Source organism: Cottoperca gobio, chromosome 6 (genome assembly GCF_900634415.1).
Source record: "Cottoperca gobio chromosome 6, fCotGob3.1, whole genome shotgun sequence".
Classification (NCBI taxonomy): domain Eukaryota; kingdom Metazoa; phylum Chordata; class Actinopteri; order Perciformes; family Bovichtidae; genus Cottoperca; species Cottoperca gobio.
This window is the reverse complement of record NC_041360.1, coordinates 10329617-10345771: the sequence shown is the minus strand read 5'-3', so window position 1 is coordinate 10345771 and position 16155 is coordinate 10329617. Positions and strand designations below refer to the sequence as shown.

The 16155-nt window shown below is 40.8% G+C and overlaps 2 protein-coding genes across 3 annotated transcripts; both read right to left on the bottom strand.

Moving 5' to 3' along the window:
• Positions 1-217: 217 nt before the first annotated feature.
• igf2b (insulin-like growth factor 2b) lies at positions 218-6337 on the bottom strand. Its single transcript, XM_029434125.1, has 4 exons — positions 6153-6337; positions 5101-5251; positions 3342-3523; positions 218-1946 (listed from the first exon to the last, which is right to left on the bottom strand). The coding sequence occupies exons 1-4, from the start codon at positions 6225-6227 to the stop codon at positions 1707-1709; spliced, it is 648 nt and encodes a 215-aa protein (XP_029289985.1). The 5' UTR covers positions 6228-6337; the 3' UTR covers positions 218-1706.
• Positions 6338-7907: 1570 nt separating this feature from the next.
• On the bottom strand, positions 7908-15120 carry th (tyrosine hydroxylase). 2 transcript variants are annotated; one of them, XM_029433753.1, is made up of 13 exons: positions 14939-15120; positions 14271-14474; positions 13274-13448; positions 13095-13183; positions 12909-12976; positions 12767-12817; positions 11906-12051; positions 11584-11719; positions 11234-11303; positions 11094-11150; positions 9764-9859; positions 9518-9651; positions 7908-8884 (listed from the first exon to the last, which is right to left on the bottom strand). In XM_029433753.1, the coding sequence occupies exons 1-13, from the start codon at positions 15020-15022 to the stop codon at positions 8725-8727; spliced, it is 1470 nt and encodes a 489-aa protein (XP_029289613.1). In that variant the 5' UTR covers positions 15023-15120; the 3' UTR covers positions 7908-8724. The 2 variants fall into 2 exon arrangements, with proteins under 2 accessions (XP_029289613.1, XP_029289614.1); XM_029433754.1 differs by having other exon boundaries at positions 11906-12000.
• Positions 15121-16155: the final 1035 nt, after the last annotated feature.

Genomic DNA, 16155 nt, shown 5'->3' with positions numbered 1-16155 from the left:
TATATATATATATATATACACATACACATATATATATCTATATCTAAATATATATATATATATATCGATACAGATATATATCGATATATATATATATATATATATATATATATATATATATATATATATATATATATATATATACATATATATATATATATATATATATATATATATATATATATATATATATATATATATATATTCAAGTATTTGTTTTCAGGCAAAAGCATGTGAATACTACCGATATACAATAAAAATAAAATGTTAGTTGACATTATTGCTGTTTTTTTCCCTTTGAATTGAAATGTTGTGCCTTTCTTTAGAACTGTAAAATAACATCATAACAATAACCATGGAAACAAAAATAAAAGCCTAACTTGGAAAAACAGGAATGTCACGGTACCAGAAACTGACGGGGTTTTCCTTTTTTTTCATTAAAACATTGATATGAAAAGAAAACAGAAAAAAAGACAAAATAAAATATAATCATCATTATCCCACTTGTTCTTTGTCCATGCCATGTTACTTCCTGTCAGAGCAGTCTGCAAAACCATGGCAAACAGGAAGAACTGTCCCAGAACTGTAGTACTGTCCAAATCCAGGCTGTCCACGGTGTCCCATATGTGTCCCCGCACTGCTCCCTGTGTCTGGCAGGGACAGGAGAAACAGGGACTGGGTCAGGTCCCTCTTGCCGCTTATGCTGGCAAGATAGTGATGAGCAGCCGCTAGCACTCGCTGTGAGCCTAGATGCTGACACAGCCCATTTCTTATCTCAGTGACACTTCCCCCTTGACATTGCCACTGCCAGGAGCTCCACCATATCCTTTATCTTCCTTTTTTCAAAAGTCACACTTTCCTTAAAACGGAAAGTTTTAATATTCATTCAGAGAAATAAAACGTGCTTTTCAACCTCTTCTTTGAGTCCATTCCCAAAGCTAGCACCATGACATTTTTTTAAGCTACACGTTCATTGTTCATAAAAAAATAGTGCCATTTTTTTCTTTACTTTGACGTAATCCGTGGCAATGTGCAATTTTGCAGACTCTTTTCTGCTTTTTGTTTGTGATCAAAAGGTGCTGGAACAGGAATCTAATTTTACAAAATAATTCCTTACAGTGTGGAAGTCCCTTTATAGGTAGAGGTGCAAACTAATAAGAAAAATAACTAACAGAGATTTTCTTTTTGCCTCAGGAAAAATGATGTGGAATGGATTCTTTCATGCAAGCTGCTCTTCACTTTCAGTTGTCTTCCACAAGGAAAAAAAAACATTCCGCTGGGTGTCCTCTTGACACTCGCAAACCACAGATCTCTTTCATCTTCTTTTCTCCCTTCCCTTTTCTCTTTTGCTTAAGGATCCACCTGAATTGCATTCAGCTGAATTGGTAACTTTTTGTTCATCGTTGTGTTTGTGCCTTTTGTGTCAGTGACTGAAAGAGAGAGGGAGCGAAAGAGTTCAGACAGGAAGAATGTGAAGGCATGTTTGTATGCCGGAGGAGGGTGGGTGGGGTTGAGGAGGGCATTAGAAAAGGGCCAGGGGGTCAAGAAGTAGTGGATGAGAGCAGGGGGAGGGATTGGTGGGCTCGGACAGGGCAGGGGAGGTCAAAGAGGACTGCCACAGAAATGACGTCAGAGACAAAGCTATAATCCCCTAGTCTTTTTTTCTCCCTCCAAACTCTTGTCTGTGCAGAGGGCTGGCAGTGGGCTCATTTGTGGTTGACATAGTTGTCCGTGGCGAGCAAGACAGGCGGCAGTTTGCTGGGCAGGCTGATCAGGGACCTGTGGAAGACTGCCTGCTCCTGGGCTTTGATCTTCTCAGCCTGCCTCCGAAACTTTTTGGCCCTCAGGATGGCGGGGACACCCCTCCGGAGCCGCTGGGCCGCCTTCCTTTGCCACACCTCGTATTTGGAATACTTGCCGGTCACATGCTGCTTCCTTGGGAGTTCCTATTTTGGCGTGCATGCGAAAATAGAGGAAAAAGGGAAAAGAGGGAGTCAGTTCATTAGTTGTGATAAGATACAACGCAAGTGCTTATTACAATGGAGGAAAGCCTTGTTTGTTTTGCAAAAACATTCAGTCATTGTTGGGCCAGTCAAATGGAAATCAAATGTCATTCTTATAGTGCCGAGCGTCACAACAGACTCGCCTTGCCTCTGACTTGCCCTTGTTTTGGGTTCCTTGACTGAGAGAAGCTGTCAACAAGCGCTTAGTTCAGCCTCTTTAGCATACTGTCAAAGGAAAGGGCGGTCACTTGTCTCATATACATATGAGGAGCACGTCGTTATTCACCCAACGACCTGCTAACTTGACTAACCTCCTTATGTAAAACATCATTTAAAAACCTCTACTCTTACACAGCAAACTCTAAGAAACAGCGTTAGGTGTTTTGCTGAGCACCATAGATTGAGACAAAGTGGGAGTGGTAGCAGCAGAGCTAGAATTTACGTGCGAGTAGCCAGTGCTCCATCTGAATGGCTTGTTTTGGTCTAGCCACTTGAGGAGTGTTTATCCCCCTTCATTCACTCCAGGCATGCACATTAGCCTAAGAACAGCTGGCCCTCTGAGCAGGCTGTGCCCATCAACTCTCCCTGCCCACACAAACTAGGGACAAGTCCCAACTAATTCCCTTGCAGCCTTTTTTTATCCAGAGGGTACTTTCCTCTGGACATTTGCAGTATTTATTAATTCTGGTTTTGTTTACATCACTAGGAATCTCACGCCACTGATACCGATTTTCTAACAAGTCAAAACAGAAACCCTATAAACATCTCTCCAGCCTTGTCTAAAGAAGAGTTGAAGGGATTTGAAGAGGCCTGGAAAGCAGCCACGGCTCAGTCTTGTGATCGCAAGTGAAAAGACCTGAAACGCTTTGATGCATGATTATGACATATTTCAGAGAAGCTTTGCTGGCCAGGTCAGGTGTTTTTGACCGCACAGATCAAAACGCATGCCAGTTTTGGGGAGCTTGCTGTTCCGTGACTAATCATCGCACACTCAGAAGACACTGTTTTGTAACGGACCAGCAGTCTCTAAGACAGAGTTTCTCGCTCACACTCACACACACAGATGTCTGTGAATATGACTGGCTTTGTCAGGAATACTATGTGATTTGGCTGTCTTGATGTTTTCCACGATGCTCAGCACTTTGCATGGAAGCTAACTGCTTACCAATGTCCATTTTAACCAGATAAACCTGTCTTTGCGTGGGTTTCAGTCTGTACGTGGTGTCAGGGAAATAGGGGTGAGGCTCAGAGGTGAATGGAGGCGCAGGAGATGGGAGGACAGATAGAGAGGAGGATTAGATTTGTTTCCCATACTGGCGTGTTGTTGTTGAGACGTACCTGTTTAAGTGCGGGCATCACAGATATGACCTGCAGAGAGGTGGCCGACACGTCCCTTTCGGACTTGGCGGGTTTGGCACAGTACTGCTCCAGCAGGTTGAGGTCACAGCTACGGAAACAACACTCTTCTACAATCCCACGGTTCTGGTTGCGCCGGTTGTTCCCCCTGCTGGTTGGCCTACCTGAGGAAAAACACAACAATGAATGAGGACAGGTCGTAAGGAGGGTGAGGTTAAGGCCTGAGAACACAACACTGGCATCAGTAATGAATCTAGGTTGTTTTCGCAGGATTACTTTGACAATCATAGCAGTCCATGGAGCAAAGAGGATAAAAGGAAATCTATGACCAACTGCAACAAATCTTTGTGTTTGTAGAGGGTAATCTGATTAGGGCTATCTGGAAGTCCCTTAATGAGTGAATACACAAGTAAACACCCTGTGCTGTAGACACCAAAGGAGAGTGATGGAGACAGACAGTTAAGCTCTCAGACAGACCTTTGGGTGAGCAAACACATAAAATGGAAACTCTTCTGTGACCATGTCCTTTGTCAAGTCAGCATAGATAAAGAGGATGAGGAGGGAGAGGAGGGGCGGAGAGGTAGAGAAAACAGGAGAAAAGGGATCAGTGCAGAGAGAGAGGGTGTGTGAGGATGGAAACAGAGTGAAAGAATGTAAAACAAAAGAAGAGAGTGAAGACACAGGAGAGAAAGGTATAGAAGAATAAGGTGAGGGGGGTGGAGGGTGAGCATGTTGCACAGGGGAACACTATCCGCAACCAATAAAGGCCTTGTTTGAAGTCCTGTGCCCAAATCTCATGAGAGGGAAGCCTAGATTTGATTGCAGGAAGAAGAACATGAGAGAGAAAGAGAGGAAGATCCATGGGGAGGAGAAGGAGGAGAAGAGGAGGGAGCACATCTATGTTGGCCTTAATTGGATAATGATCTTTCTGATTGGGGAGAAGCTTCTGTGGCAGTCAGCACACAAAGAAACTGTCAAAGGTCAAAAGCAGAGGGTGGGACAATATCTTAATGGAAAAAAGATCTCTGATGCAGATATACCAAAGGAAGGTGAACTCATGTATGTCACAAACACTGCAGACAGTGCAAACAGAAGCTTATCCATATGAGGATTAACATCCACCACAATGCATTCACATAATGCTTTACAGCTATCCCCATCACCACTACAATGGAAGCAATAATCAGAATTGATGTTAATGATCCGTCCTCTTAACCTGGCATCAAAAACAGCCCCCACCCCCCCCTCTTCGGAATCATCAGTGTGGTCGCCTGGCCTGGGAACACTGGTGCTGAGATGACTGGTATGCCTCTTGGGGTGCTATTACTTTACTGGTAAACAAGCGGCCCATTGTGTCCCTCTGTGTCGTGTGTGCCTTCACAGCTCGCCGGCCTTTCATATGCAATGTGAATGTGTACGGGCTGTAGGCAGAATGCGCACACTCAGCAGAGCAGCCTGGACGAGGTCTTGAGACACACAGCTAGCTATAATCTCACTCTCTCTCTCTCTCACTCTTTGCCGTCTCTCAGTCAGTGTGTGTGTGGGTGTGTGTGTGTGCGTGTGTTGAGTGCGTGAGAAAGAAAAATACCAAACACGCATACCACACAGCCACAGACAGAGCGATAGCCTCAGCTATCCAAACAGATGTGTGCGAATGAACAACAGAGGGACATAAAAAAAAAGCGAAACGGCGTTTTGTGCAACGCATTGTGTGCAAACTTGTGCCAGGATTGAAACCTACTGAAATAGAAGCCTCTGTCTTCACAGACAAACTGCAGCGCATCCACCAGCTCTCCCCCACACAGCGTCTCCGCCGAGGCTATTTCCACAACGTAGAACGTCAGGGCCAGTGCAAACAGCAGCGCGCGACTGGATGAAGACATCTTCTTGACCTGCAGACAAAAAAAACACTCATTTGCACCGGGTCAACAAATGCGAGCACACATTTCAGAAGTGATGACACACAAATAAAATAGAAATCTCAGATGACAGCCAGATGTTGCCTTTCAGTGTGATATGGGAGGATCCACTCATTATGCGTTCACATTTGCATGCTTTTACAAGATGTACGAGTTCCAGTGTTGAATGCTTTTTCTATGTATTGACCTACTAAATCAGAAGAAGAAAAAAGCCCATTGCGTGCGAAAAAATGATGCCAAATGTGCAGTCCCTCCCCCCCTCCCCCCAAACTGTTATCACCCGCTGTCACTGTGTTGCACCTGAGAGAAGTGCTTATTCTTGAGGAAAAAATAGACGGTATCTCTGGCGTTCACATTCTTACACAACTCCCCAGAAGTTGCAAGACCGGCTGCTCGATAGTTAACTATCTGAAAAGCCAGACTCAGCATATATTTTCCCCTTGCTCACCCTTTGGTGAGCTCACTGACCCTCAGACCTACCGCCCCCTATCTGCCGACAAAAATGACCAGCTGTTTGCTCCGAGTCCAGTGAACGGCGCACCATCCAGACCAGAGAAGAATAAAATACCTCTCAACTCATTTTTCTTCTCCTATCCTACCAGGCAACCTGTTGCACAAATACTTCAAAGCTTCAGGCGCACTCCATGTCATTAGTGTGTCTTGAACTTTCTCTGTTGCATCATGCAAATTAAAGAGATGTCCCGTTGCTCATATTGCACACACAAAAAAATTATGCCATCAATGCATCTGCTTGGCCCAGGGCGGGTTTCACTCTTATAACGCCAAGAAAACATGGTTACAACCCTGCCAGAGGTCTTTCAACACGCGCGCAGCAAAACCGGAGAGTGTTAAACTATGTGTTCCCTCTGGTTACCTTCATTCTGCTGTTCTCCGTTCTCCGGCAGGTGTGGCAAAGTGATTGGTGTCCGTGTCTTTGCTGGGTCTCCATGTCAGTTGGCAGTAGTCAAAATGTTGGGGGTTATTTGGTTGGAAAGATTGCAGGTGAGTTAGTTTCCCAGTTGGTGTAGAGATGATGTGTGAGAAGCTGTCCCAAAGAAAGACCAGGCGACAGGCAAAAGTTCTCAGGGAAAAGTATTATATACCAAAACACGCCCCTTACACCCACACCACACCCCTCGCTCCTCCTCTTCACTGCTGGTAAAAAAAAAAATGGTCCAGATACGTTTTATGGAAAAGTGCTTAAAGGGAGAAAAAGCAAAAAGAGGAAAAAGAGGGAGAGAGTGAAAGTGAGAGTCACAAAATATGGAACAATTCCATAGGCATTTTCCACGTTTACGCACTGTAACCTACAATCACAATGTTTACACACAAGACGCAGACTGAACAAGAATAGACGGATTCCTCAGACTCCAAGAAAAATGTCAAAGTCTCCGCCCTGCTGTAATTAAGATTAACATTCAGAGTGGAAGCACTGTGGCCGAGGTCTGTGACTTTCCTCTGACTCAGGTGTAGATGTAGTTACCGGGGTCAAATGGGAATGAGTGAAGGTTGATTAGTAAGGTTATGTTACCTGAAGGCAGCAGGATGATGCAGCTGATAAAGTGTCAACTGTAAATGCTGCATTATATGATGAAGTGCTGACGAAAAAGATGGCGTTTGGTTGCTCACAAACAAAAATGAATATTAATTTAAAAAAGCTAATCAATGCATAACTCACACATTGTGGATGACTGTTCAAAGTAAAGCAGAACAAATCTCATCCTGAAGTTGCACAGGCAGTTTCACAACAGTATATATGTAGACATCGAGCTCCACAATGGGATCTTTAATATAGGTACGTTTTTCTTTTTCTTTTTTTAATAAAAATGTATGAGGGTTCCCTTATATAAGTGTGGCTTCTGCAGAAGGTAAGAATCTGGACATGTCTTCAGACTCAGACTGACACCTAGTGGTCCGGGGAGTGAACCGTTTGTTTGTCTCGCAGCTTTCAGCAGGTAGGAGCTGGGAAACAGTGTGCACTGGACAGCTGCCCCATCATACCTGAGCACCTGGAGCTCTGTCCGGACACAGTCCCCATGAGTTATTCTTTACAAATGTTAATTCATTCCTTATCTCATCAATATTCACATATATAAATAGTACATAGGCATAGAGAGTACCTTTCTCTGTTGTTCACAATAGCATACTTATAAAGTGGATTCATTTGGTGAAGGTGAGTTTGTAATCATTTAGGTGTCTGGTGTCAATTAGCGTGTAATAATGTGACAAACCTTTTAATTCAAATACAAAGTATACCTGATTTAAATATATGTATGTCTAAAGCTATTTCCAACAACTTCTCCAAATGTTTATTTTGTCATTCAGATGCTTATTAACATGTGTTAACATTTCAAAATAGTCCATTGTCGTTAAAGGCAGAAGGAGAACATTAAGAAGATGTATTCTTGTATGGGGTCAATAAGAATCTGATGTGAAATTAAGATCAAGCAGGCACAACTGCTGCAACTGCCCCCTCTTGTGGCAGACAGATGTCAGTATCCAAGCGTCAATACAATGGTCTATAGGATTTGTTTGTGACATAAAATGAACAGATTATCATGAAATATATATATATATATATATATATATATATATATATATATATATATATATATATATATCACTTTATTTTTACAGAACTTTACAAAACAATGTTACAAAGTGCTTTACATGGTTAAAACAGGAACAAAACATTTCAGGACTGCAATGACAATCATAGACAACATTACAAGTTAAATGAATATGGAAAGATGACAGCTAAATCTTCATTTGCAATTATTTATTGTTTGATATATTATTTTTAATCAAGCTGTAACCAACAGTACATTACATGGAAAGTGTTTTTTATTATTTATTTTATTATGCATATACACTTCAAGACAAAAACAGCATGAAACCAGATAAATCAACATTTAGAGGTAATACTCAATTACTAAATGTATATATCTGGAAGATTAAGCCTTAAGCACAGGGGATATATTTATTTCTAAATAAAATACATATGATTTAAAATATAATAATATATTAAATACATTTGATATATTATACACTTTATTCTTTATTCTACCATTATGTTTCTTTGATTTTAAAATAATTAAACCATACCCATTTAGTTTTATTTTAATACATTCATTATCACAGTTCCATTTGATTTTGGTTCAGATTTTGACATATTCCTCAAACAACACATTTTTGCTTTAAAAGCATGAATCATTTCACGCAGCAAGGCGTTTAAACATCTTACACTGCGTATTGAGGTTTTAATGGTTGCAGCATTGTTGATCAACCAGCCACCGACAGCAAGCAACAACTTATCAGGAACAGCATCATACTGAAGGTACAGCACAGAAAGATAAACACATTGGTCTTGATCACACGTCGGACGTCTCAGAGCGCAGCGGAGAGGAAGCAGACAACAGCAGGGCGGTCGCAGAACCGGGGCATCATCATGACAAAACACTGAGGGCATCTGTCAGCATCTTGAGCTCGTCCTTCACTCCCTCCAGGCCGGCTTGTATCTTCAGCGGGTTGTCCAGCACCTCCACACTGCTGGTGAACGGATCAAACCTCACCGAGAAGGGACGCTTGATACCAGCCACATAACCCCTTGTCAAAGATATAAAGCAAAAATGTAAGACCTAAAAAAAAAGTCAAATGTTTGAGTTTTCGTGAATGCTTGCATCACTGCTGTCCTGTCTGAGAATTTTAAATCCAAATATTTCACTTGGACAGTGGAAACTTCCCTTTAATTGACTAGAAAACGTAGTTTATCCTGTTGTTTATGCATTAAAACACTTAATAAAGACTGGAATGTCCTGATTGTATCAGCACCTCATGAGAAAGGAAAGATATCCATCATTTACTCTGTTGCATATTTACTATATTCTTTTACAGACATTCCCATGCGGATATATTGTCCTCCAGTGTAGCATTGACGCCACATGCTGTATTCTACAAAAGACCAAATGTTGTAAAAACACTCACTAAAGCTACTTGTTCTGCAGGGCAACATTTGATCAGTTTGACAAATAAAACTCCATCGTTTTGCCTTGGTAAGAAATACTACATTAGTAACAGCTGTCTTCTGCCTGCTATGGCTGACCTACAAAAGTGTGTGGCCTCAGGGATTGGCTGGCTGTTCTCTGACCTTGTCCTTACATAACCCCGTCTCTCTTTTTGTTTTTCTCTTCTTCTCTCTGCCTCTGAATGTTCTTGTGTTCAGCATGTATGGTTTTGTACCTGAATTTTTCCTTGGCATCTGAAAAACTCTCAGAAATAAAGTAGACAGGCTGGTACGTCTGGTCTTGGTAGGGCTGCACTGCTGCAGCCTCTGGTTCAAACAGCCTTGTCTCTGGTTCATCAGACAGTGAGTGCTGATTAAAGTTAAAACAAAAACAGGGAGCGTTTGCTGAAAGCTCAGTTGGCTATGAAAAATATATATATATGTCCAAGCAGATAACAGAAAAAAAACATGCTGGAACGCACCACAAGCTCTCCATAAGAGGAGAGCAGTCCAGCTCCGTACGCCCTCACCTCACCATTCTGTTTACATAAGCCATACTCAACAGTGAACCAGTATAGCTGATGAGGAAAATATAAAGAGAGTGCGTGAGAAACATAAGGATACCGGGGTGGACAATGAATGAACATTATTTTTGTATAACCTTTTAGGTAAGGGACTGTACACAAATGATCATGGAGGGAGGTGGGGTCAGAAAAGGGGAAGGGTTTTGTTATTTTCTTCTGGCAGAAGGGAGGGTAGTATAATTGTTTAGAGAGAGCAGGGGGAGGGTCTTAAAGTATTTTTTTTTCACCAAATTTATATTTTATTAGATTTCATGTGGACATTTACCAATGACTCCCAAAACGACATATATGACTGTTGGAGAGCAATTGCGACGCATGTTGTGAAGCGGTCGCAGTCAATTGAATCAAAACTATGTGGTTAGGTTTTGGAAAAAATCCTGGTTTAAATAAAAGCTTTTGTTACGTAACTTCATTAACGTATGTAAGTTAAGTATATTAGGTATGCAACGTTAGTTAAGTACAATACATAAGTTAAATTACGTAGGTGAAACTAAATCATCATTGACTTTTGATTTTGCATCGGACACAGACAGAGGCCTTCTGGGTGAAAGTTGTGTTTGTTTGACCCTTCCATCCAACCTTACCTCCTCCCTAAGTGGACTTTGTTAAATCAAACAAATAAATTGTTCTTAAACGTCATCTGACTTCCTCTTTTGCGCCTGTCATAACTACTACGGCCACTAGAGGTCACCGACTAACAGTAAACGTAGATATGGGTTATAATAAGCTGGTTGCACAAAGGAACTATACAGTCGTTATTTGGGGAAGGAAGGTCTGGTTTATGCCTCTCTCTGTATCAGGCATCTATTTTACACTTTATTTAATCATCTAGTAGCTGGAAGAGACATTATTTCAGTTTTGAGAAGCAGCATTAGACATTGTCTTTCTAAAGGGTGCAGCACTTATTAACAAGCCAACAAAAACAAAGAGCCGCAGGAACGCTCGGTAAACAGAACGCGCCACCTCTTGTGTTTTTGGCAATTGCTATTTCCACTCCCAAAGTGTGATTATATTATTATATTATGCTTGAAATCTGGGCTAAATTAAGATATTAGTTATATATTGTTTTAATTTATTTCTATGTCAAGGGAAGGGTTCGAAGCAAATATTAACAACACTGGGGAGGGTCTTGCCTTTAAAGTCAAACATAAGATTCAGACCTTCTCTCCACCATAATCATTTTAATACAGTCCCTGAGTCTGTTGGTGTTGGAGGACTAGAGTCTTACTGAGGACAGTTTCTCAATATCTTCATCCGAAGCCCCAAGTGATGCCAGACCAAGGTTCTGCAGCACAAAATCAATATAAGTCACCAAAACATAATTACACAGAATGGAAAGTAAGTCTGTTTAGCCCTTTTCCCACTCACCTGTGAAAATTGGGCAAAAGTGCGGTCAGCCAGCATGGGGACGTGGCCCAGCAGTTCATGGACACAGTCACTGAAGAGAAAGAAGGACAGATTCAACTCGCACCATATTTAATCCAAACTGATAACACCTGAATTCTACATAAAGAAATACATTTGATTTTCTTTCATTTTTTCTCTAAATCTAAGAGTATTTCTCACTTGATCTATGTTTGTTATCACTAACTGGTTGTTTCATTCTTTGTGCTCTGTATCTTTGCTTTTTTTTCACAACTTCATTGTATTTGTTGGCCGAAATGTGTGATGGGATTTGATACGATGAGCAAAGCAAGAGGAGTCACAGTTGTACTCACGGCTCTGGGGAGTGCATTGGAGACGAGGAGTGTCGAATGTACTGGGTGCACTGGAACACCCGAAATGCCAAACTGGCCAGGAAATCTCTGGCGGAGAGCAGACCCGCCACTGGACGCAGCAGGAACCCTGTATGCTCTGTGAGTGTGTGTGTGTGTGTGTGTGTGTGTGTGTGTGTGTGTGTGTGCGTGTGTGTGTGTGTGTGTGTGTGTGTGTGTGTGTGTGTGTGTGTGTGTTAAGGAGGTGGGAGAGAGAATCAAACCCTGGGTAGATGGAAAGTGTATTCGCTACACATTTGTTCATCTTTACGTAACCCGTTTTCACCTTTGAGGAAGCATGACACGTCTTCCAACTGGGGAATGTTGTCTGGACTGTACCCACAATGCCTTTCCAGCAGACGGAGGGCGTCAAGGAATTCACTGCAGGCATGTGTGATATACAAGTCCCTCAGAGTTGAGTAGACTTCCCTCCTAATTACGGTATACAATTACATAATAATTCAGATTAATTTTTTTTCAAACAAAGGTTTCTCAAGCATAAAACAATATGCAAACCCATGTGTGTGGAGTTGCAACAATGAATGACCATAAAATCTACTGTAAATATCTTGAAATTAAAGTAGGCACTGTTCATTTTTATCCTTGCTCTGCACTGTGCTTTTTATTCTTCTTTTAAATCAGTTTGATGTAACTAGATATTATATTCAAAACTATTCTTTAATATAGTGTCTAATTTTCTTTTTAAGTCTTGAATTCTTGTTGAAAATTGCTTTCCAAATAACTTTCTACCTGGCATTTGATGTAGTCATAAATCTTTCTTTTCTTTTGGTTCGAACTGTCCAGGCTACATTTTTAGTTGTAAGTGAAAAGAGTTGTAAACTATTCCTGTTTAATCACAGCTCTCTGATGTGCTGGAGCTGGCACATGATAGCTCTCTCCATATAAGACTATTTCGCCAAAAATACACATGAAAGACAAATCATATCCAACTGTCTCAGAGACGAGATGAAACAGACTCAGTGGGTGGTGAATGGACAAGACAACGCTCTGATATTCAAAGGAAAGTCAAACTGCTTGTTAGAAAAACAAGCGAGGATTTGTATTCAGTGTACATTTTGATATTATGCTTGGTGGTGTAAGATTTCACTTCATATATGAATTGCGTTTTAATTGAGCAGGTCCTTACCATGTGCCAATCTCCGCCTCTGTGTATTCCACTTTGGGAATCGACTGCCCACTGAGGACAAACATATGTACACATTTATCAGGAATAATCAAGTTCTTCTAATGGATGTTTGTGAAGCATTCAGGCAAAAACTGTATCTCACTGTCTGTATCTGAAGGCGATGTCTCCAATCATTTTCCTCCTCTGTCTGTAAGCAGGGTCTGTGTAGCCCTGTTCAAATCAAGTATATCAAACACTGATCACATTTCCTGTATGCTGGTCCAACAACATAACCAGCCCAATAATGAGAGTTCTGATCATACACGCTACAGGAAAAGTGGTTACTTACAGGATGGTCTTGATCCAAGTCTGGATCAAATTTTGTGACCAGATGATGACATTTGTCCAAATCTGCTATTTTCTTTGGGAACCAATGAACTAGTAAAGAGAAGGAAACAGAAATTTGGTTCACTCCTGCAAAATATTGAATATGTTTCAAATGTTAATAATAGCAGTAAAGGGTGGTACATTTGACTTCTTTGGTGGTTTTAACATCCTCTGCATTCCTCTTGATGGAGCTGATGAGAGTACTGACATCTGAGAGGTGCACCTCGCAGCGGACAAAGTACTCCAGGCCTTCCACGTTCTCCTTGAGCTTCCGGCAGGGTCGCGTCTCCAAATGTTGAATCTTAGCTTCAAATGTCTAAAACACAGTCAACACACTGAATTGTAACTTTTGTAGATATACTGGATTACATTCACAGTATGACAAAGATGGGATGTAATTATGCAGCACAGTATTTGAGAACCATCCAAAATGAAATGGGTATGGAGGTGGCTGTATAATAGCAAGCTAAACACATATGCAAACATTTATTTTAACACATATAACAGTAATAATAAAATATCTAACATAAATGTATGTAAAATATGCTTCCTAATATAGTCACCGCCACCCAAAAGATTATTGTTTTGGTTTTTGTATTTGATCTAAATAGACCATATTGCCATCCAAGTCTTTATCTCTGATAGATGAACTTGCCTACAGTTGATATGTTGGTAAGTGAGACAGCATGCATCCAAACATGTTTATCCTCAAAAAAAACTTTTTGGTAACACTTTTAAATAAGGCATCATTTATATAAGAAAAATCCCTCTGACTACTTACCTCATGGAAAAGGCACTTAACTTATTAACATTTATGATGTGATGGTTTATCAGAGAATGAGAAACCCATGTGAATATTAATATATGATTATACATTTATAACTGCATTCTTTCCAAGACAGAAACAACACAGACCAGTTGGATCAAAACCTATAGCAACCCATAAAATAGGTATTTTAAATGATTTCATTCTTCTCAAGTTATGAAGCATTAGTAAATGACTTATTAACCATTTATCAAGTACACCATACAAACTATTTATAAAGAGTGCTTTTCTTAACACTGTTACCCATCACCAAAGGTTTGCTCTCAAATACACAAATACATAATTGTAATCTAACAAGAACCTTTGCGATACCTCAAAAACTTTGAGTGTCCTCGACAGTGCAGGTGTCTTGGAGCTTCTTAAAGTGAAGAAGAGGTTGAGCAGTGCTTTTCCATTATCCTCCTCAAACACTATCTGCTCACTGGCCTCTGCAGCCTCTGCCGCTGCAACGGCGGCTTCCCTCTCCTTGCGCGCGTCCTCGATCAAGCTTTGCCGTCTACCCAGGAACCTTTGAGACTGTCCCATAAAAGAAATTAAGTCTTGCGTACTGTAGATGTTTTGATTTAACTGTCAGAGCACACAAACACAAAACAGAGCAGGGACACTGCCAGGATTGTTCTTACCTTTTGGACTCTCTTTGGATATTTGATCGCAGCGTCTCCAAAAGCGCATTAGAACAGCAATGCAGTCAAGGTAAACCTACGACGCAGCTAAGACTGAATAGCTGCTACAGGGAATATTGTAGCTGGTGTTAGCTGTTAATTGCTAAATGTTTTTTTTCTATAGGGCGCATATTTAGAGTGCACCAGGTATCGCCGCTGCGTAATGGTCACATCGCCTCGCCTCTGCGCGGAATAAAACAGTTTTTGGAAATCATCTGGATATCATTTAGACATATCACTTGTAACATAATTACAAATTGTTAATTATAACTGAATCTAAAACTTATTATTTTTAAACAACGTTTCGATATTTCTTACCGTGATGGAGTCAGACCTCTCCAGCTCGGATGCTGCTCTGCGGATGCTCTTTGTGGAGGACGTGGAGCTGCTTGAAAGGGGCATCTTCAGAAGTCTTCTGTATTGTCTTTGTTGTCAGAGTTATATTATAGTGACAGTGTAGTAGTGGAGCTCTTTGGACCTCTCAGGCTGTGCTGTGCTGTGCGACCAGAGCGTTTCCTTTTTTTCCAGACAGGTTCCCTCTTTTTATGGGGTCATTTGTTTACTGATTCTGACGTCAAACACGTTAATCCCGCTGTAATCAATCAATGCACAGAATCAATGACACACATCCCAACCCAGAGCCGTCTATATACAGTAAATATGACCTTTATGAAGACTATACACAAACATTTTCCTCGTGTTTGGCACATTTTCAGTGGTTTTTTTTGGAAAATTACAATGAGTGTTGAATTTACAATTTTTTTAATTAAGAACTTTTACATTTCAAGTTATTAGTTATGATTGATATGTTTTATTTTGATATAAAAATGAAGTTAACCTGCAAAACATCTTGAAACTGATTCGTATCTGTTTAAAACAATATATATAGATATCTTTTTTTCAAGTATTTTTCTAAATTCATTTTATTTGGTTAACATTTACATAAGTAAAGTTGTGTTTTAAGCACCACTTGGAAATACTAGTCATATTTAGCCAATAATCAAAGCTCTGACCTCAGGGCTTTACATAAAGGTTAGACGATAGAAAAGTCAACTGTAGAAAATTAAGTCACTTTATCAGCTCAATCCAATCTCCACAGCTCTTCACAAATTAAATTTGACTGTGGAAAACACACACACACAAAGAAAAGAGAAAACAACACGTTGTTTTCCTGTTTGGGCCACTCTGTTTTTTTTTTACCTCAGTAACAACCACATCAAGTGCATTGGTTGTGCTTTTGGCTGAGGACTTTGTGTGGTTAACATGATTGTGAAGTGATGTACGGTGCCCACAGGGGAGCAGAGGTAAAAGGATTATCTGTGGCCACATGCTGCCACAGCAGCAACCTTGCATGGGTGCAGAGAAGGCAAATGGGCCCCAGTGTGACTCTTCCCCCCCAACCCGAACACAAAGGCTGAAAATGCTAAAGAGCACTAATGTAGCCCCGGGCACAGACAACGGCAGTTCCGTCCTTTATTGGAGGATGACAGAGTGAGTATGAAGAAAGAAAGATAAAGCAAACAGACAGTGAGATA

What these genes read in the sequence shown, in the direction of transcription:
- igf2b (XM_029434125.1), bottom strand. Translation starts at nt 6,227, where the DNA reads ATGGAGACCCAGCAAAGACACGGACACCAATCACTTTGCCACACCTGC. An exon ending in AGACAGAGGCTTCTATTTCA is followed by an intron (nt 3,524 to 5,100) that starts GTAGGTTTCAAT and finishes GTTTTTCCTCAG; the next exon opens with GTAGGCCAACCAGCAGGGGG. An exon ending in TGATGCCCGCACTTAAACAG is followed by an intron (nt 1,947 to 3,341) that starts GTACGTCTCAAC and finishes ACGCCAAAATAG; the next exon opens with GAACTCCCAAGGAAGCAGCA.
- th (XM_029433753.1), bottom strand. Translation starts at nt 15,022, where the DNA reads ATGCCCCTTTCAAGCAGCTCCACGTCCTCCACAAAGAGCATCCGCAGA. An exon ending in ATCGCCTTCAGATACAGACA is followed by an intron (nt 12,818 to 12,908) that starts GTGAGATACAGT and finishes GTTTGTCCTCAG; the next exon opens with TGGGCAGTCGATTCCCAAAG. An exon ending in GATGCCAAGGAAAAATTCAG is followed by an intron (nt 8,885 to 9,517) that starts GTACAAAACCAT and finishes ATCTTTGACAAG; the next exon opens with GGGTTATGTGGCTGGTATCA.